General features: G+C 46.9%; 1 protein-coding gene across 1 annotated transcript in view; it reads left to right on the top strand.

The window, feature by feature from the left end:
* The window catches only part of LOC102734098 (protoheme IX farnesyltransferase, mitochondrial-like), a 42,256-nt gene that overhangs the window by 9,254 nt on the left and 12,149 nt on the right, over positions 1 to 20,853 (top strand). Inside the window, exon 4 of the mRNA XM_081806000.1 lies at positions 17,291 to 17,523. Within this exon, the coding sequence (XP_081662126.1) occupies positions 17,291 to 17,523 (233 nt within the window). The remainder of the gene's footprint in view (positions 1 to 17,290; positions 17,524 to 20,853) is intronic.

Here is a 20,853-nt window from a genome sequence, read left to right as displayed (position 1 = left end):
TACACAATTGTACATCTTTTTCAGAACTCAGAACTAACCATATGCCTGAAACATGGGAATTTTACTATGTGCAAAATGACTGGATTTTCAGGGCACTTGGTTTTCCCTGGGGATCATATTGATGTAGATTGCAGAGCATAAGATGTTGGGGTCACCCTGCCTGGACTCAAAATCCAGCTTCTCTACCTGCTCCACCAGGTGGGAGCATGGTAGTAAACTGCTGTATTCTCTTCTGTAAAATGGGGATAACGCCCTTACCTCACAGGGTTAGATGAGAACACGACCCTTCTTCTAAAGCAGACGGTGAATGACCATTCGGTCATCACTGTGGTGGTTACTACTTTTTCAACAACCATGTGCTGAGCATCTCTGAGTGTTAGGCTCCGGCTAAATGCTGGAATATGGCTGACATGACCCGGTTCCTGCCCTCATTACGGTCCAGTGGGGGAGGTAGAAAGTAAACCAGTGAACAAATAAGTTTTAAAAGGTCATTATCTAGGTGGCCATCAGCTGTGCAAAGAAAATAAACGGGTAATACAGAGCAATTGGTGGAGACCCTTTGAGAAGGAGAAGTAGAGGGACGCTGCTCTTGAGGAAGTGGCATATGCGTTGAGACTCGAAGGGTAAGGATGCAGAGAGTGCGGCACGTGCAAAGCCCAGGCAGTCAGGGTGGGCCTGACACGGTGAGGAGAATGGAGGCCACAGTGGCCAGAATGAGCCGAGTGCTATGGGATGAGGTTGGAAGTACAGCACGGTGAGAAGTCTGGCTTGAATCCTGGGGGCAGTGGGACGCCGGAAATGAATCCTAACTATGAAATCGCTGTGATTGCATTTATATGTTTAAAAGAACTCTGTAGAATGTACCATAGCATTACAAGAGTGAGCAGAGCCCTGCTGCTGGCGCAGGGGAGTGGACAATGGCGTGGACCCGGGCGGTCACAGCAGAAGTGAAGTTTGTTGTTGCTCCATTCAGAAGGCGGGCTGGCCGCCCTTGCCTGCAAATTCACTTGAATTGTGTCTGCTTTGCAAAGCCTTTCCATCTTTCCTGTGGATCACAGGTCTCCCACAGATAAACCCCGCCCGTCCCTGCCTCCCTGCCTCTGTTCCTCCCGTTCCTCCACCAGCCTTCTCGAGTTTTCCCTCTTCCACAAGGTCTCCCCTGTCTGCACGCATCTCCACCTTTCTTAAATTCTGCAGCCTCCGGGCAGGCACCATGTAATCCATCAGGAAGTAGAGTAGCAAAGCAGACATGAGAACCAAACCCCCAGAGAAGTAGTAGCCCCACTGTCCCGTCAGGCGCTCCCAGCCACCACAGCAAAACTACATGGCTGTTCAGTCTGCGAGCCAGTGCCCGACGTTTAGACAGAAAGGAATATACCCTGCAGGGAAACAGACCTCTCTAGGAATCCCCATCTCTCCTCCCCGGGGAGCCATAGAAGCTGAATGGTCTGAGCGCCCAGCCATCTAAATATAAACCCACCTTTTGTTGAACTCAGTGATTCTCGAACTTGAGTGGACATTATTTCCCAGAATTGGACATACGTAACCTTGCATGCACTTTCTGGATCGCTGCAGGGGATTCTGAAGGATAATTTTGAGTATCATGTATTTTCACTGTAGGGCTGACCTAAATAAAGGAGACAGACGGCAGCCCCACTGTATTTCCAGACCCTGAAAATGCATGCGGTCCTGTGACGGGTCTGATGTCCAGCCTCAGTACTGCCTGCCCTCTGTTCCCTGAGCGGCCACCGTGGCTTCGTCTGCGTTGTTCCCGGTGATGGAGAAAGTGACGTTGCGTGCATTTAATAGACGAGGAATAGTGACAATTGACGGTTTTCGAAAGAGCCAGTTACAGTATGTGCACACCCGTTACGTTTTAGGCAACAGAAACTTTCTGCAGTTGTGTTGAGAATCAAAGGTGAAAGTCTTTACAACTACAATACCATCTAATGAAGATAAAATCTGTGAAATTATACTATCATTTGTCTCATTTTCCCAAAGAGGATACAGAGGACAGTACTTTTAATGATCTCTTTTATTGCCTGCATAAAATGCCGAGTCTGTATATCGAAGGTTATCACTCACCATTAATAAAAGAAAGACTGTCTTCCTTATCAACTGTGGTCCTAGTGGATAGAAAGATGGCTTTTTTTTTTTAATACTAAGATGACATGTTTAAGTCCATCCTAACTCTTGCAGGCCCACAAGAAGGGATTATTTACTCCGATTGTCTGTTCTAGAGAACAGTGGGGCCTTAACAGTAATTGCAGGTGGTTAATAGAAACATCCTTTTGGGGCGCCTGGGTGGCTCAGTTGGTTAAGTGACTGCCTTCGGCTCAGGTCATGATCCTGGAGTCCCAGGATCGAGTCCCGCATCGGGCTCCCTGCTCGGCAGGGAGTCTGCTTCTCCCTCTGACCCTCCTCCCTCTCATGCTCTCTGTCTCTCATTCTCTCTCTCAAAATAAATAAATAAATAAAATCTTTAAAAAAAAAAAAAAGAAAAAAGAAACATCCTTTTGCAGCTTCCGTTTACCAAATGTAATTCCTGTGGAAACATTTGACCCCGTGCCTTTCTGTGCTTTTTACTTCAGCCCTGGGACTTTGCGGCAGAATTATTTATCAGAGTCTTTAATGGCTTGGGGGCCACTTGATGAATTTGAGCACATTGTACATCACATCACTTAGGAAGCATCCCAGATGCTCGTGGCTAAACTCGGGAGTCCTGGTGCCTTTGGCTAGAGAACTCTGGCATGTTTGTTTGCATCCGAGGACATCTGGAGAGAGTGGTTCCTGGGGGTCTGAGTGGCGCCTCACCACAGAGTTTATCCCTTGTGAGCTTGGAGCCAACTGCCTCTGTTCCCCTGGGGCTGAGCAATCCACAGCTCCAGTATCTGGGGACACGTGTTGTTAAAGGAACTTGCCATGGGCAAAACCAAGAAGCGTGACGCCTCTGAGCCTCCTGTCTCCCGTCCTTCCACCCCCTTCCATGTCACAGGTATCCAGCGCCCTAGAACTCCTTCCACTCACTGGAGCTCCCTGACTTCCTGCAACGTGTGTCCTAATTGGATTAAATGGATCTGGTAGTTTGAGGATGACCAAGGTGAGGGGTCAGAGGAAGGGGGGGGTTAGAAGGGGATGTTCCCCAGTAGTTCTTCCTAAGATGCACCTCAGTTCTGCTTAGGAGGACCAAGTATTTTTCCATAGCAGATAATAGCTGGTGGAAGCTGATACCTGTTTTTTGGCGGTTGTTGGGAACCCCTGAGGCCCTTGTGACCCCGTTTCTACCGGTAGTCCCCAAGCTCAAAGACCTAGAGACCAGCTCACCTGAGAGCGGGTGCTGGGCTCAGACTCTCCCTGGGGTCTCTCTCATACCTCTTCCAACCCCGCCACCCCATTGAGGCCCTTCCTTCTGACTTCATATTTGGACACGTGGTCCTTCTGTCTTGGAGGAAAGTCTGCTAAATCAGCTGCTGCATCTAGTTTTTCTCTTACTCTCCTTATCGCCAGACTTCCCTCAGGGCTTCAGTGACAGGTTGGCTTCCTCACTCACTGTCCACGTCTGCTTTTCTCTATACTTCCAACTTCATTTTCCTCTCTCGGTGCCTTGGCTCTTCTGATCCCACTTTCCCTTGAACAGACTCAGCATCAAAATGGCAGCCTCAGCCTTAGCCCCCCCGGGTGTCCCGGCGGAGTCCTCTGCCCCAGTCCCAAAGCCTTGTGAGAGGAAACAGGATTGTCCATGCTTGGGCCAGATGCGTCATCCCGGGTCCAGTCCCCTGGGGCAAGGGAAGAGGATGCAGGGACCGTGAAGCGCGGGGGTGGGGGGGAGTGGGGAGTCACACGGAGGACCTAAGGCTACTCCTTCCGTTGAACTTGAGCTTGCTCTTGGCCAGATGTGTATCTCAGGCACTCATTCTGCTTTGTTGCTTTCTAGATATGACCCACCTCCCCCATGCCCAGTGTATACACTTTATGTCCAGTTCTTTCCGTGAAGATAAGAGATTTGATATTTCCTGAGTCTTGTGTTTTGCCAACGTCCGGAGAGGTACGCATCCTCCCTCGCCATCCTCCGTGTGTTTGACAGCTCGTCTGTGGGAGCGTTGCCCGGTTCTGTCAAAGCCGGAGTTTTCTGTTTTAGGTTCTCTTTTAGGTTCTGTTTAGGTTCCATTTCGGTTTTAGGTTCTCTTTTAGGTTCTGTTAAGGTTCCATTTCGGTTTTAGGTTCTCTTTGTTTTCAGAGAAGACAGAGAGTTGCAGACACCTTTAATCGGCCCTCTACCTATTTTGAGGTCCCTCAGACTTAAATTTCTTATGTATCCTAAACATGTATTTTTTATTAAGTCATAACCTTTTTCCTGGTCTATCCTAACTCAAATGAATTGTTCTTAAGAATGTCAAGGTCTAGTGTTTCTTCTGTATATTTTAGAATTAAATAATTCCTTTGTCTAATTCAATTCATTAAGAATTTATTGATTACCGATAATGTTACCAGCACTGGCAAGTTCTGTTTTTATAATGCTCAGAAGGCTTATAATCTGGGTAAAAAAATCAGCCAGATGCATAAAACGCTTTGCAGATGGCCGAGACAGCCCACCAATACGCACTGAGTGAAACGAGGGAATCAGGACAAACAAGAAGGGCTCTGGGAGGTCAGGAAAAGGAAGTCCGGGTAAGGACAGCCTGGGTAGCAAAAGAGCTTCCTGAAAGCAGGCCTGGGCCGAGCCTCCTTCCTTGTTATTTTGAAACACATGTGTATTTTGATGACCTCTCCTGGAATTAGCCATTTTGCAGCTTGGTGATGCTAACAGGGAAATAATGCATGTCCACGTTCGTCTTTTCAACTTAATGGATCAGACGAGGGTGATCCATAACTGGGAAGCTGTAGGTGTGGGCTGCAGGTGGGAGAGATAGAAGGATAAGAGCGGACTGAAAGGTTACTGAGACAGGACAAATGAAAACATTTGGGGTCGGGGTCGGACAGTACCTGGTGTTTAAATAAATGACGGAGATGGAGTTTTCGAAGTGAAATGAATGGGTTGTTTAGTTGGCATTATCAACTTAAAGAACGGGGTTTAGCTTAAGCATTATAGGGATTTACAAGAGACATTTTTCAAATTTACTGAAGGTTTTACCAGTAAGCACTTAAGCAAATGTAAACATTTTGCAGGCTGCAGGGGAGCTGAGAATATTATTCATCAGCCAGGCCCGCTGGTCCGGTGGACAAGTACCCAGGCCAGGCGAACGCCCCGCAGAGTTTCTAAGGATTGTTATGACTGGTCTCTGGATGTGTATATACTGCAAATGTAATAAGAACATAAACATTTTATAAGTATAGAAATTTCTCTTTTTTTAGTGTTAGCCAATCATTTGAAGTGGCAGGAAGAACAAATTTCGTCTCAACTTAATAATCGTGGTGCTAAGGTAGAGAGTTGTGTTCTGAAAATCATTCCACATGACGAACCGCTCAGGATAAAGAGTCAGCAGAAAGGTTTTGCACACATCGTTGTGCTTCGCCATGGCAGTGGGTGAAAGGGGAGCACTGGTGTTTTCTGGAAGGGAACGTTCCTTTCTCTCATTGTTTTAAGGAAGAAGAAAGCATTTACAGTTACTCTGAAGCATCGTGAGTTGTGAACATTTCTCGCCAGCCGTCCTGGGGATGGGGGAGTCTTCAGTTCCCATGTCCCATCTTATAATCAGAAAACATTCAGATATTCTCATAAATATAAATACAGAGGGTTAACTATCACATCCTAGTAACCCAGTCAATCCCTTGTGGCCACTTGAGCAGTAAGTCCTAGGAGCCAACACCTTTCATTAATCACCTGGAGTCAGTGAGTCTCACATGCTGTCACTTTATCTCTCTTCTCCAATGAGACAAGGTGAAAAGATCTGGCATGATGGAACGCCATTCCCCTTGACCGGTGGTACATGGGGGGTGGTCTGAAGGCGGTGTTCGTTCCTTCATGTGCGTGGTTTGTAAAGGTCTGTCTCAGCCAACATTTGGGGCATGCTGGCCTTGGATACGGGGAACAGAAAGATGAATAGTCCAGAGTGCAGGCATTAAAGCAGTTCGGATGTGGTGGGATGGGTGGGAGGACTGAAGGACTGAGATGTCTGTGAGAGCCAAGGGCATGAGGACCACCTGTGGGCCGGGGTGGGGGGCAGGAAGGAGAGCAGGCTGAGGGGAAACGTGCCTGGAGGACTTGTTTGGATGTGGAGGCCGAATCTCAGAGGCTGGGAAAGAAATGGCCACAAGAGACTGAAGAAAGTCCTGGAGGGGTCAACTCTAGGGCAGTGGAATGAGCGATCTGTACTTGGTGGCGGAGAACTTTCACTGGGCCGCTTATTGCAAAATGGCAGCCAACAGGCCAGATCCTGACAAGACCTCTTTTGTTTGGCCCGCTGTGCATTTCTACTGTTGCCAGCACTTAAAAAGCAGAAAATGCTAACGTAAAGCCCCAGGTTTCTGGGCTTCTTTGCACGTTCCCACATAGTATGTGCCGGTCAGACCTGAGGACCAGTTCCCACTGTTTGTCACCACTCCTGTTTCTTCAAGGAGGCCCCCTTTGCTCCTTAACATCGCCAGCCTGGTCCCTGTGGACGTCCCTGCGTCTGCAGACACTGCCCTAGGCCACAGGCTCCGGTCTGAGCAGCTCTGCCCGAGGTGGAGTCCCCTGCACCTTCGTCTGGGGGTAGCATGCACCTCCAGGTACTCTCCAGAGCTGCAGGATGGGTAGTTTTATTCCTTACCCTCGCTTCTTATAAATTGTGTTTTATTAACGCTTTCCAAAGACTCCTTAAAATTCAGTGACCCTCACTTTACGGAGGTGAACAGAAACGCTTTTGAAATAGAATCCTGTAAATTAAAAAGGGGAGAGGAGGGGGTAGGAAAATTAAACCATCTGGCTCAACCGGGAAAAAGGAAAACTATTGAGGTGTTACGGGAGCTGGGGGTAGTGGAGGAGTTCAGGAGTTTGAGAAATACACTGAGACAGGACCCCCTACGCTAGAAACTTGGTTTCCATGGACGGGATCAGACTACAGAAATCACTTCTTGAAAATTCATACAAATGGGTTATCCTTTATTTAGGCTGAATGGAGGTAGCATAACTCAAGAGTCCCCATTTGCTTTATCCTTGAATTAGAAGGTGGCATTGCATCTCAGAGATCAACAGTGAGTAAGGCTCATCTTCACTCCCCCCACCCCTGCCTACCTTGCTTATCTCCCTCCTAGATTAGTAAGATTCAGTTGATTTTCAAAACTCATTCAGCTCAGACCTGCTTCGTTTTCTTCCTTGGGGGGAAAAATTTTTTTCTTAATATAATGCCACAGCCCCGCGTCCTGACTACAGTCATGCCAAACATATATGCTTATTCTTGAATTTATTTATTTGAGAGAGAGAGTGCACGCCGGGGGTGGGAAGGTGGAAGGAGAGAGAGAGAGTCCTCAAGCAGACTCCCCGCTGAGCACAGAGCCCCTCATGGGGCTCAATCCCACCACCCTGAGATCATGACCTGAGCCAAAATCGAGAGTCAGATGCTGACTCTTTTCTTTTAAAATATGATTTGTCTCCACCTTTTCTTCACCTGTTCCTTAAATTCTGAATTTTCATCAGTCCTTGTGGTAGCTGTAACTTGAGTCTTGTTCAGAAATAGAGAACTCCTGACTAAGATGCTGGGGAAACATTTTCAAAACAGTTATCTGTAGAGACTTTCCCCCCAAAACTCAGGTCAGAGCTCAAATGTGGGATTTATACAGGAAATTAAAGCTAAATTGGCTTGGTTTGATTAAGGTTTGGGGTTTTCTTTTGTCTTTTAAAGAAGGAGATGTTATTTTGTAATTTAAAAACCATTTATTCTGGAAGAATGACCAAGAAGTATGAGACTAATTTTTGTGTAAACCAATTACTTACAGAGCTGCTTACAGTATAAAGCCTTCTTGACCTAATGTAACGTTTCGTAGACCTCTCCGACACATGACTTAAACAGAAAGAACACATCTCTCCGGTACATTATTTCAAAGTCAAGTATTTAAATTATGTTTATTAAGTGCAATAGTCATCAAATTAAAGCTTGCATATTTTTTTTCTCATTTGTTCCCAATTTCTACAGAAAATTCCACTTCAATAGAGCCACTAAGGATTGGTGTTTAGTAAACAAAGAAATACAGTATTTTAAAGGAAGAATAAATAATTCATAGAAATGTGTGGACAGATTCTCCTTCCTCTAGTCTGTTGTTTCTTTTCAGGAGTAGCCTTGGGCAGGAAAGGGAGAAGGAGAAGGCCACCTGTGTGCTGACGCTCAGTAGAAAAATATCTCAATTTGAAATATAATTCAGTTTTGGATGTGAGTTTGGAAATAAGTCATCACTCACCTCTCTGCATGAGCCATGAACCTATTTGCCTGTGTGAATGAATATGAAAAAATCGTTTTAGTTCAATGGCTAGATTCTTTTTTCTGCCACCTTCCTCCCTCCCCCGATAGTGCTGTTTTCCTTATTCATCCCATTATTCCGTTTTATTGAAAATTAGAAATTGTTTGCAATACCATTACACCCCATTCATCTGCTTTGCTAATCCTTCCCGTGTCAGTTATCTCTGGTGACAACCATTTGCAGAGATACGAACTCCCTCTCCTTAATAAAGGCCATTACAGTGTTGCAAATATGCAAGAGCACCAACATTTGAAAGGGAAAAAAAAAATGTTTCCGTGTGATCCATTTAGTTTTTCCTGGTGCGGGTTTATTTTATTTTATTTTTTTGTGATTTATACAATAAAGTTAGATTCTTTTTTTTTTCTTAAAGATATTATTTATTTGACAGAGAGAGACACAGCGAGAGAGGGAACACAAGCAGGGGGAGTGGGAGAGGGAGAAGCAGGGAGCCCGATGCGGGGCTTGATCCCAGGACCCTGGGATCATGACCTGAGCCGAAGGCAGACGCTTAACGACTGAGCCACCCAGGCACCCCTAAAGTTAGATTCTTAAAGTTATTGAAAATAAAAATAGTTTTGGCATTTTAATTATTATTAGAAAATGCTACACAGGGCACCTGGGTGGCTCAGTCGGTTAAGCATCTGCCTTCCTGCGGGCTTCCTGCTCAGCGGGGACCTAGCTTCTCCCTCTGCCTCTCCCCCCACTCATGCTCACTCTCTTTCTCTCTCTTAAAAATAAATTAAATCTTTTTAAAAAAAGATGCTACACAACCATCGTACTTTTATAACTCACAATTGAGATGCATTCTTGAGTCTATATACATCTATTTTCATATTCTAATATGTATCCGTATGTCTTCGTAAGTTTGAAAAAATTAAATTGGGGGAGCAATTTACTGCAAGTTTATCAGCGCTTACCTTCAGTTCTCCCTTTGTCCTATTTAGATAATGCCGTCTCATTTTGCCAGTTCTTCTTCATGTAGCCGATGTTACAGTTTGAGAATTCATAGCACTCGCATTTGTTTAACGTCTACCTTCCTTTTGGGGCTAAACATCGCCCCGTTTTGTTCACTTCTGTATACCGACACTTAGCACAGTGGCTGACTGTACCAACAGTGAGAGAAATCGTAATAAATGAATGAGAGACTGCGTGAATGCGGGGCGCTCATTTGGTGAGCACTGTGCTAAGTGCTTCATTTACGTTCCTGCATTTAATTTTTAACTCTAAAGTACCTCCCGTTCTACAGATGAAGAAACTAAGACCAACGGGTTAAATAATTTGCTCAAGATCATACAGCTCAATGAGCCAGAGCCCCTGCCTTCCCCGTGGTCTTGTTCCTGAGCCTTTTTGTGTAAGCCACTTTGATGTGAGCTCCAACCTTGCCATCGAAAGAGCCCTAAGACACCCCCGATTTTACAGTTGAGGACAGTAAGGATCAGAGAGGTTAGATGATTTGCCCCCTTTTACATAGCTAGTGCAAATCAGAACTTGAACTCAGACCACCTGATTCCTGTCCACCATGCTTAGTTAGTTCTGCTCCGGTATGGAAACCAAAGTGTCATACTATTACTACAAAAAGAACATGAACGCATTTTAAAAACATTTTTGGTATGAAAATGTTCCGGGAGACACAATAGCAGAGATAGTACAGCGAACCCCAGCAAACTTGTCACCCAGAAGCCACAAGATCATCAAGACTTCAACGTGCTTGCTTCATCTCACCCTTGTTGTGGTGAAAACACTTAGCAGCATGACTAGGTTAAATCAAGGTGGATGGGGCAGAGGGATGTACCTACAGTTCCTCCGTGAGTTGCAAACAGCTAGGCTGCTTCCCTGTATTCTTTCCTCGTAAAATATGTCAGGAGACATATATCAAAAGACAGCGGGAAATGGGCGACCCACCCAGGCCAGCTGCAGGCAGCACCGGAGGCGGAGTGGAGATGGAGGCCTTCTGTAGGCTCAGCCTCCGTTGGCTTGGCCAGATGTAGGCCAGATGGGACAGCACCACCCTGCTGATGGCAGAGCGGCGAGTCTCAGACTTTGGCAAGCCTCTAGGTCACCTGGACCCCTTACAAGTCCCTAGGTGATGCTGATGCTCAGGTGGGTCTGGGGACCACACTCTGACAGAACCCCGGGCCCCACCACAGAGAGTTCCAGCACGACCTAGGGAACCCCAAGGAAGCCTGCCTGGCCTGTCTTCTCGTTTTGCTTCAAGAAATCAGGCCTCAGAGCAGCACTTGAAATGGAAGCCACCTGCTAAGGAATTTAGATGATAAAAGGAGCCAAAGGACTAATGGGAAAAAATGTTCAAGAAAAAAATTTAAGCAAAATTTTTAAACAGTGAATGATAGAAAGGGAAGTAACTCTGGGCATGTACGTGTGTGTGTGTGTGTATGTGTGTCTCCAGATTTGAGATACTTTCCAAGACCCATCCAGAAGTGGGAGAGAACAGATGGGTTTTTTGATCAAGGGCTGAGCACTCCGATTAGGAGGAAGAGTATATTGAGTCGTTGACCTAAAATAACAAGAAGTCGATCTTGAACAAAATTATCCTTCAAGTCTTTGAGATGTAGCCGGGCTTTTATGTATACTAAGGCAGAAAATCATAGTTGTGTTTAACTGAGATGAGAAAGGAACACACTTGACTAATCCTTTTCTGCATCAGAAATAGATCTCTTTATTAAAATGGCTAAATTTGTGGCGCCAAATGGGTGGCTCAGTGGGTTAAGTGTCTGACTCTTGATTTCGGCTCAGGTCATGATCTCGCAGTTGTGAAATCGAGTGGTGCATCAGGTTCCACACTCAGCACAGAGTCTGCTTCTCTCCCTCTGCCCTCCCCCTGCTCATGCATGCACTCTCTCCCTCTCAAATAAATAAATAAATCTTAAAAAAGAGATAGATCTCTTTATTAAAACTGCTGAATTTGGGCGCCTGGGTGGCTCAGATGGTTGAGCGTCTGCCTTCGGCTCAGGTCATGATCTCAGGGTCCTGGGATCGAGTCCCGCATCGGGTTCCCTGCTCGGTGCAGAGCCTGCTTCTCCCTCTCCCTCTGCCACTCCCTCTGCTGTGCTCTTCTGTCTATCTCTCTGTCAAAATAAATAAATAAAATCTTTAAAAAAAAACTGCTGAATTTAAGCCACTTTAATATCACCGTGATTGCTAAAGATTTCATGGTAAATCAGACTTTAAAAAATAGTCCAGAGGCTACTTGGGACACATTCTCTTCATCCCAGAACCATCACTGTTGCTAGTGCTCTTCCTGCTTGCAGTGGAGGCTCGCCATTCTCTTCCTCGAAAATACCTAACACGAACTTCTCTCGTGAGGTGAGCAAATGCTTGTCTTTGCTGGTCCTCAGTGGCAGGCAGAGGGGTTCTTGTGAAAATCACATCTGATTATTTTCTTCCCTTGTTGAAAAAGCAGAGAAATCTTTTTTGACCCTGCATTTGCCCAGAGGCGATGTTCAGGTAGATGTCTCAGCATGGCCTTCCCGGGGCTCTCTGACACCACCCCCCCCACACCCCTTGTGCTGTGCCCCCTGCCTGAAACACTGCCCTCCATCCTTCCAGCCCCTCTCCCGCCCACCCAGCACTTCTTGCTAGAATCCTTCCCTGCCCACCCCCGACACCCGCACGCTGTCCATTCGTGGTCCTAGAGTGCCTTTCTTTTTAACTGTCTCACTTTATATAAGTGCCCCCAGGACAAGGACCATGTCTGTCTTACTGCCCACATTCTCTCCTAGGTCTGTCCGTGGTTTGGTTTTTTTTTTTCTTTTTCTTTTTTAATACAGTGCTCCCCATTGTTTTCATCTCAGGAAGTGCAATGGGTTAGTTAGGCTATTTCTACAACGGGGTAAACCAAAGGAGCTTTTAAACCCATAGGAGGTGGCTCCCAGTGGAAGGCAACAGCCTAAAGACTCCAGCTGCCCCAGACCCTCAGCAGACCCAAGAAATCAGAGAATCAGTAAGTCGTATTACAGCCGCGTGCCCCCACCTATCAGTTGGATTAAACGAATGAGCCAACAAATAAGTCCCGAGTGCAGATCCTGTTTCCAAGTTACTTCACCTGTGTAGTTGACCCTTGAACAACATGGGTTTGAACTGCGTGGGTCCACATACATGCAGATTTTTTTCAGTAAATCTCTTAGAAAATTTTTTGGAGATTTGCAACAATTTGAAAAAACAGATGAATCGTGTAGCAGAGACATTTCAAAAAAATGGAAAAGTTAGGTATGTCATGAACACATACAGATATGTAGATACTAGTCTACTTCGTCATATACTATCATAAATATATACACATCAATTATAAAAAGTTAAAATTTATCAAAACGTACCCACACAGGAGAGGAACCATGAGAGAATGGACTCTGAAAAACAAACTGAGGGTTCTGGGGGAGGGGGTAGGGGGATGGGTTAGCCTGGTGATGGGTATCAAAGAGGGCACGTTCTACGTGGAGCACTGGGTGTTATACGCAAACAATGAATCATGGAACACTACATCAAAAACTAATGATGTAATGTATGGTCATTAACATAATAATAAAAAATTAAAAAAAAAAAACTTACCCACACGGACATTTGCAGAGTGCACATGGTGCCATTTGAGTAGAGAGAAAGGTAAACAAATGTAAAAGTATCGAATCATAACCACATAAAATTAACTGCTGTAATAATTTCCTAACCGCCTCTCATCGCAGTTGTGGTGAGCTCAAGTGTTGCGAGCATCCACCTAAAATGCCGTTGGGGGGGTGGGGGAGGGGCGCCTGGGTGGCTCAGTCAGTTAAGTGTCTGCTTTCGGCTCAGGTCATGATCCCAGGGTCCTGGGATCAAGTCCTGCATCGGGCTCCCTGCTCAGCGGGGAGTCTGCTTCTCCCTCTATCCTTCCCCACTGCTCATGATCTCTCACTTTCTCTCTCAGATAAATAAAATCTTTAAAAAAATGTGGCACTAATCATCTCTGCATGAGCAGTTCATCTCTCCAGTAAATTGCGAATCACAGCAAAAAGGGGTCTCTTGCCGTTCTCACTATCAGTAGTTAAGTTTGGAGGGAGTCAAAAGTTACATGTGGATTTTCTCTTTTTTATTTTTTTTTATTTTTAGAGCGAGTGTGCGAGTGGTGGGGGGAGGGGCAGAAGGAGAGGGAGAGAGAGAGAATCTTAAGCAGGCTCCATGCCCACCTTGGCGCCCAGCTCAGGGCTCAATTTCACAACCCTAAGCCCATGACCTGAGCCGAAATCAAGAGTCGGATGCGTAAGTGACTGCGCCACTCAGGCGCCCCTGGATTTTCAACTGTACATTGGGGGCAGTACCCCATCCACCTCACTGTCTGAAGGTCACCTGAGTCTTGGTTTCTCGTCTGTGCAATGGGAATAATCCTATCTGAATAAACATGTTTTACTTTGTTAATTTCTGTTTTGTTTTTAACACCATACCCAGTGTTGATACAGTTCCTAAAAATAGGCTTTCTCATGTAGTGCTGGTGGGAGGGTAAGCTGGTCTAAACCCTCTGGGGTATAGTATAGCCTGGCAGTACCAGTCAGATCCCTAAAAATGTGCCTGTCATCTGGCTTAGCTATCTCACGTCTGAGAATTTATCCTCGGAATTTATCCTAATCAGAACTATGAACAGTAGTCTGTCTGTAAGATCTTTATGCCCACATTATTTCTAATTTCAAAAAGGGGAAAACATGAAGTGTCCAGAAGGGGTATGTTGATTGAATTAACCGTGGTATATCCAGAGATACACCACGTAGGCCACTATGTACTATTAATGATGATGATACAAAAGACTTCTGAGTGGCACAGGGAAATTATTAAGAAATACTGAAATAAAGTAGGGAACAAAACCACAGTTCAGTATGTTCTGTTATTTTTTAAATAGATGTCATTTAAAAAAGGCAAAGAAGATATAAACCAGTGTGTTTCACTGAGTAATTTAGAATTTTGTATTTGTAATCTTCAGTAGTTCCAAATTTTCTGAAAAGAACAGGTATTACTTCTATAGTAGATGTTTTAGGAAAACAAAAGCATCACAGGAAAGTAAACGTCACAGTTTGCAGTTGGAGCACCTTTGCCCATAATGTGAGAAAACCATGAAGTTCACCGATTCAGGCCTCCTTGTACCAGGAGGAAAAATGTGTCCCTTGAGCCTCCAGGTGCCGGGGATGGTCGTGGCTACCTGGGTAAATAGCCTCCTTTTTCCTTATGTAGCTTGTCAGTCTCCCCAATTTCCATCCGTGCCCCTGAGCACACTGATGGAAACACCAAAATTAAGCCTCATGATTTTCTGGGATGCCTACAAGGGTCAGAAACTAAATTTCCATGTGAAATTGCCTATCTCAATAAATTAAATTCATGTGTGCTTTTCTAAAAGGGCTTTTCATAACACGAATACCTTTGAATCCAACTGGCTTCCACAGACCTAGAAGAAGGAGCGAACAACCTTCTTTTTTTTTTTTTAACACAAGGTCCAATTCAGGAAAAATAAAAATGTTTATGAGCCACATTTTTCTCCCACCCAAAATAAAACTCGCTTTTTTACAGTCCCATAGGAAAAAAAACAAAACAACTGTTCTTATAAGCTATAAATGACCTTATTGCAAGAAGGACAACAGTTGTAACATTTTCACTGCTTTTTGGCCATCTTTTTCTGGGCATAGGTGAGATACAACAGCACAGAGCCATCCTCCCGATTTTTCATCTGGAGAATGGGGCCACTTAGTGTGGTCGTGGGCTTTCTCTGGCAGGAGCAGAGGCACTGGGGGGAGTTGTCAGGGTGGGATGGACTGGAAGGACAAGGCAGGATGAAAGTCCGAGGGGGCCCAAGCAACTGCCGCAGTGGGAAAGAGGGACCCCGAGCTCCGGAAGAGGTAGCCAGGAGGCAAGGTGGAAATTCACCATTCACATGGAGCATGCTTGAACAAGCATCTCGGCAACAATGTATCAGCATATGTTCTCTTCTCCATCAAAACTCCTCGCGGGGCACCCCGGGGGCTCAGTCAGTTAAACGTCAGCCTTCCCCTCAGGTCATGATTGGAGGGTGCTGGGATCGAGCCCTGCATCAGGCTCCCTGCTCAGTGGGGAGCCTGCTTCTCCCTCTCCCTCTGCTTGCTGCTCCCCCTACTTGTGCTCTGTCAAATAAATAAATAAAATCTTTAAAAACAAAACTACCCCTCTGCTGGGTTCCATCTTCAGGGGTGGTGGCCACAGGATCTGATCTGATCGAGTGGAATCGTTGAGCCCCACGCAGTTGTCTCAGAGGCAGAATTATGGCCTCCATAAGGAGAAGGCAGGCTTGAGGGACCTGCGTGGGTTTCTTAAGAAAGAATGAGTAGGGGCGCCTGGGTGGCTCAGTCAGTTAAGTGTTTGACTCTTGATCTCAGCTCAGGTCTTGATCTCAGGGTTGTGAGATGGAGCCCCACGTTGGGTTCCAAGGCGTTGGTCATGGAACCTACTTAAAAAAATAAAAATAGGGGCGCCTGGGTGGCTCAGTTGGTTGAGCGACTGCCTTCGGCTCAGGTCATGATCCTGGAGTCCCTGGATCAAGTCCCACAGCGGAGTCCCTGGATCGAGTCCTGCATCGGGCTCCCTGCTCGGCAGGGAGTCTGCTTCTCCCTCTAACCCTCCCCCTCTCATGTACTCTCTCTGTCTCTCATTCTCGTTCTCTCAAATAATCTTTAAAAAATAATAATAAAATAAAATAAAAATAAAAAAATAAACAAACATGCATATAACTGGGAACTTCTAGATCCGATTCAACTACGCTCTCAAAAAGTCTTTCACAAGATTGCACAGAAAGTCCACCTTAAAAAGTGGGCCGTGATGAGAATCTGTCTTAGAATCGTCACTGCCAGTTGAGAGTTGTATTTGACCGTTACCACTGCGTATATAATATCGTGGGACTCCCCTCAAAATCCCGTCTCTGAAGCCAGCTGTGGCACGGAAAGAAACTGAACTGGAAGTGCCCTGTCACCGTGGAGCGGCCCCCTGGAGTTTTGCTGTTGGCACCGCGCTGGTCCCATGCTGAGCCTGTCATTCATTACAGATAGATGCACCCAGACACATGATCGTTATCCATTACTGCTAATTGGGTGATGTTTTTCAATAAAATATAAATACACAGGCAGAAGGGCTTCCAGAATTAAGACACTCGTTCCTGCCCAAATGTTACAGTATTGTGTTGCGGGCGGTTTATCTGTAGCTGTCACGTCCCTCTCGTTAACTGTAAAACGGAACCCTGTGTTGGGGCGCCTGGGGCGCTCAGTCGGTTAAGCGTCTGCCTTCAGCTCGGGTGGTGATCTCAGGGTCCTGGGATGAGCCCCGCATGGGGCTCCTTGCTCAGCGAGGAGCCTGCTTCTCCCTCTGCCTCTGCCCCTCCCCGGGCTTGTGCGCTCTCTCTCTCTCAAATAAATAAATGAAACCTTAAAAAGAAAAAAGCAACCCAGAACTCTGTGCCAAACAGGCACTGGTCTGGGTCTGTCCTCACTCCAGCCGGTGGGGGAGAGCAGTCCACCCTCTCTGGGGCACAGATGAGCCGAGTGCCGCCCAGCACCCCGCAGCCAGGAAGGGGCCCAGCCTGCGTGCGAACGCAGGGCCGTCTAACCTCGACTCGCTAACTTCATCCCCAGCGGGCAGCTGCAACAGCAACAGCCAGAACGCCTGCAGACACGATCCCCCCCCGCCCCCCGATTTTAGGTGTCGCGGAGAGAATGCCGCGTAACCGGGAGCAGGGCGGGCCAGCAGGCCGCCCCGGCCCCGCCACTGACCGGCGGATGGTTCGCTCGGACGGCGCGGGCTGCGCGCCGCGTGCCTAAGTGGACTGGACAGTGATTGCCCTGTGTTCGCTGCTCTCTTTCAGCCCGTTGCTAGCTGTGACCTTTGCCACTTGCTGTGCTGTTCCAGGAGTCGCCCTCCTGACCTGGGGTGTGAACCCGCTCACGGGAGCCCTGGGGGTCTTCAACATTTTCCTGTATACCTGCTGCTACACGCCGTTGAAGAGGATCAGCATCGCCAACACGTGGGTGGGCGCCGTGGTCGGGGCCGTCCCGCCGGTCATGGGCTGGACCGCGGCTACTGGCAGCCTCGACGCCGGTGAGTATCTCGCATCTGCTGTGTCCGCTTGGGCCGCAGGGGCGCGGCCGGGCGCCCGAGCCACGCCCTCCATAGCGCCCCCTGCCGGCGAGCGCGAGCACGTGCTAGTCAGAGGCGCTTCCCGAACTCTGGTGCGTGCTGGTCCGTGTTAGTCTGTACTCAGCGTCTCGGCAAACGGGCGGATGCGGCGGGCTGACTCTGAATGCAGAGGCGAAGGGAGACCGTGTCGTCTGGCTTCCAGGCGAGCGTGCGCTTTCCGGGGCGGGGAATGTGTGGGGGAGACGCTAAAGGAAAAGCAGTGACTGCACAGGTGGAATGAGAAGCAGGTACCTAAAAATCACGGATCAGGTTGGGGCTGATGATTCCTTTGGGGTGTCCCGGCATGGTGGGGGGAGTGTCTGGGACAAGGCCTCCAGCTCTCCTCTGGAAGCGGACGCTCCGTCGTGGGCAGCTCCCTGCATCAGCTCTTCACCCCCTGGTGGAGGAGCAGACCCATTTTCATTAGTTTCTCATTTGCTTTTATATGATTTGCTTAAATTGTTCATGGTGTCTACAGTAAAACCCTTGAAACACATCTACTTTTTGGTGGTATGTCACAACGAAATTTGTGGGGTGAAAAGAGCTCATTTTTACCAGGTGTAAGGGAAGCTTCACAGTTTAATTAGCCAAGTAATTAGTGTTTTTGACCAACACTTAGGAAGGAAGTGGTGAGGTTTCCTGCAATATATGTAAGTACATATTTTTCACATGAGAGATCAAAAGGCAGTTGACCATAAACTATTGCCCCCGTAAGCCACATTTCTGAAGCTTTTCATAAAAGCCCTTGCACTCTGACTTGGCAAGCTTACCAAGGCGATTACACCTTTAGCATGATCGTCTCTGAGAACGGTTTTAATATCCTGTAAATGTTGGAGTTTCATGAATCTACAAATAAAATATTCTAGACCGTACATGCTCGTTTGCTCCGCGATAAGCCCCCAAGCCTGAATCTTGTCCGTGTGGGAGCCGTGGCGGCTCGGTGGTCGCGAACCAGCGCTGCGGGGCAGGGGTGCCCCCAGGTTCGGAGCCCAGCTCCACCTGTCATTAGCCGTGCGCCCTTTGGAACGTTCTGGGCTTCTGTATGCTACTGTCTCCTCCTCTCCCACGCGGTCCCTTCTCATGGAGGTGTCATGAGGATTAAGTGAGTTATTATTAAGTATTCCTCATTGGTACAGTAGATGGATTCATACAGATCGAGAAAGCTCATGAGATTTTATTGATTTGCAAACTCTGAGCAGTTTGTAATTGTTACCAGGCTTGGTGGGAGAGACCGCTGGGTCCTTAGTGATGGTTGTCTTGGGCGAGGGTGGAGAAGGTGGGAAGCGTGGGTTTGATATCCCTAGACTAGATGGTGTCTGAATTACCCCCCTCGTTTGCACCTGCATACCACCAAATTCCTGGTCAGATTCCTCCTCCTAGTTCTGCCTGGAGCCCCAATCTTGACCCAAACGGCTGTTGCCCCTAGCTGTTTTTTTACCCTAGTAAAACCTAGTTCTCCCCTCCTGTACCTCTCCAGAACTCTCTAGTGATTGCCCAGACGTCCGAGGTGGGGCCCCTGAAAGCGACCCCTCATGTGCAGCGATGTGGTGCCCCAAGTCACCTGCCTATGTGATGGACACGGCCCCACACCCTGCTAGGAGTGCCAGAACCTTATGCAGGTTCCTCAAACCCAGCCTAAAGGAACCAGGCCCCCAAAACTACCTTTTCTCTCTGGGAACTCCCAGACGGAGTCAGGGCTGGGGCCAAGTAGGACAGCCCCGGAGACCGGTGTCACTGAAGATAGGTGGGGGCAGTCCGGTCCAGGGCCATGCTGAACTTGGTCACCTCTGTCATCTGTCGGTCACCTAGATTCTTGCTGAGGGCTAGAGGTCTTTATTGTACTCCCAGGCGGTTCCCTCAAGAGGATTTTGAGCCTCAGCGTGTGTTGGCTAGAGTTGCATCCCCAGAGGCCAGAGAAAGAAAGAACTTTGCAGACGTCTTCTCACTTACGTGTTCAGGGACGGTGTGGATTTGGTTAAACTGCTAATAGTCATACTTAAAATTTTAAAAAAACTTTTTAAATTTGGGGTATAGTCTTTCTGTAATCCAAATTCAATCATTTGTATACAGATTCCTTAATGAGGGATAGCTAAGGGCCAGACTTAGGTTGCAGAGTAAAAATGCATGTTTATCTTGAAAAATGAGACCCCATCACCTACCTGAACTGACCCTGACATCAGGCAGAGCCGTCTGAAACAGATTGGTGTCACCACAGAGAGAGGTTGGTTGAAGAAGGTTGACCTCTATTACATCCTTTTTCTTCAAATCCTAGAGGCACATGGCAGGGCACACAATTATGGCTTGGTGTACTGCCTCCTGAATTCTAATTCACCCCCGGGTCCAGTCCTACACCTGAAGTCTCATCAGATTTACAGAGTGTTACTTTACATAATGCTTTAAACTGCTTCCAAAAAAAGGTCCAAAACAATTTGCTAGAGCAAACTCGAGATAAGCAGCAAGTCTTGGATTAAAATTGAATGAACGAATGAATCAATCAGTCAGTCAGTGAATAAGTACCTTCCATTTTACAGCTGACAAAACTTGGTTAATCCCAAGTCAGTTGCCAAATATTTATTGAGCCTCAGCTATGTGCCAGGGCCTATAAAGGAGGAAGTGATCCGAAGAAATAAGGTAGAATCTGAGAGAATGTAGTTTCAACATTGATGTCGCTGGGATTTTAAGACACTGGGTTGAATAAGATTATATATATATATATATAGTTTTGTCGCCTTCTAGAACTGTACCATCCATTAGGACACCCACTAGCCACATGTGGCTATTTAAGTTTCAGTGTCAACTAAATAAATTTAAACACCGAGTTCTTCGGTCCCAGGAGCCGTATTTCAGCTGCTCACGGCCACACACGGCCAGGAGCTGCCAAAGGGGTGACACGGAGAAGAGCGTTTCCATCCTTGCGGAAAGTTCATTTGTCAGTTCTGCCGAGAAGGACACATCGATGTCCTTATGAACCTGTGTGTCCCATCTTCCTCGTGAGTTCGTGCTTTAAATCCTAGGGCATCGAAGGAGACTGCACCTGTGGTCTCCACAAATTCTAAAGCAGTGGTTATCAAATTTGAGTGCACCTCAGAATCACCTGGCAGGCTTATCAAACGGAATGAGATCTTGCCATTTGCAACGACGTGGATGGAACTGGAGGGTATTATGTTGAGTGAAATAAGTCAAACAGAGAAAGACATGTATCATATGATCTCATTGATATGAGGAATTCTTAATTGCAGGAAACAAACTGAG

This window comes from Leptonychotes weddellii, chromosome 15, assembly GCF_054177405.1.
Source record: "Leptonychotes weddellii isolate Sample4059 chromosome 15, ASM5417740v2, whole genome shotgun sequence".
NCBI lineage: Eukaryota > Metazoa > Chordata > Mammalia > Carnivora > Phocidae > Leptonychotes > Leptonychotes weddellii.
Note: the sequence above shows the minus strand (reverse complement) of the source record. Positions and strands in the feature narration are given on the sequence as shown.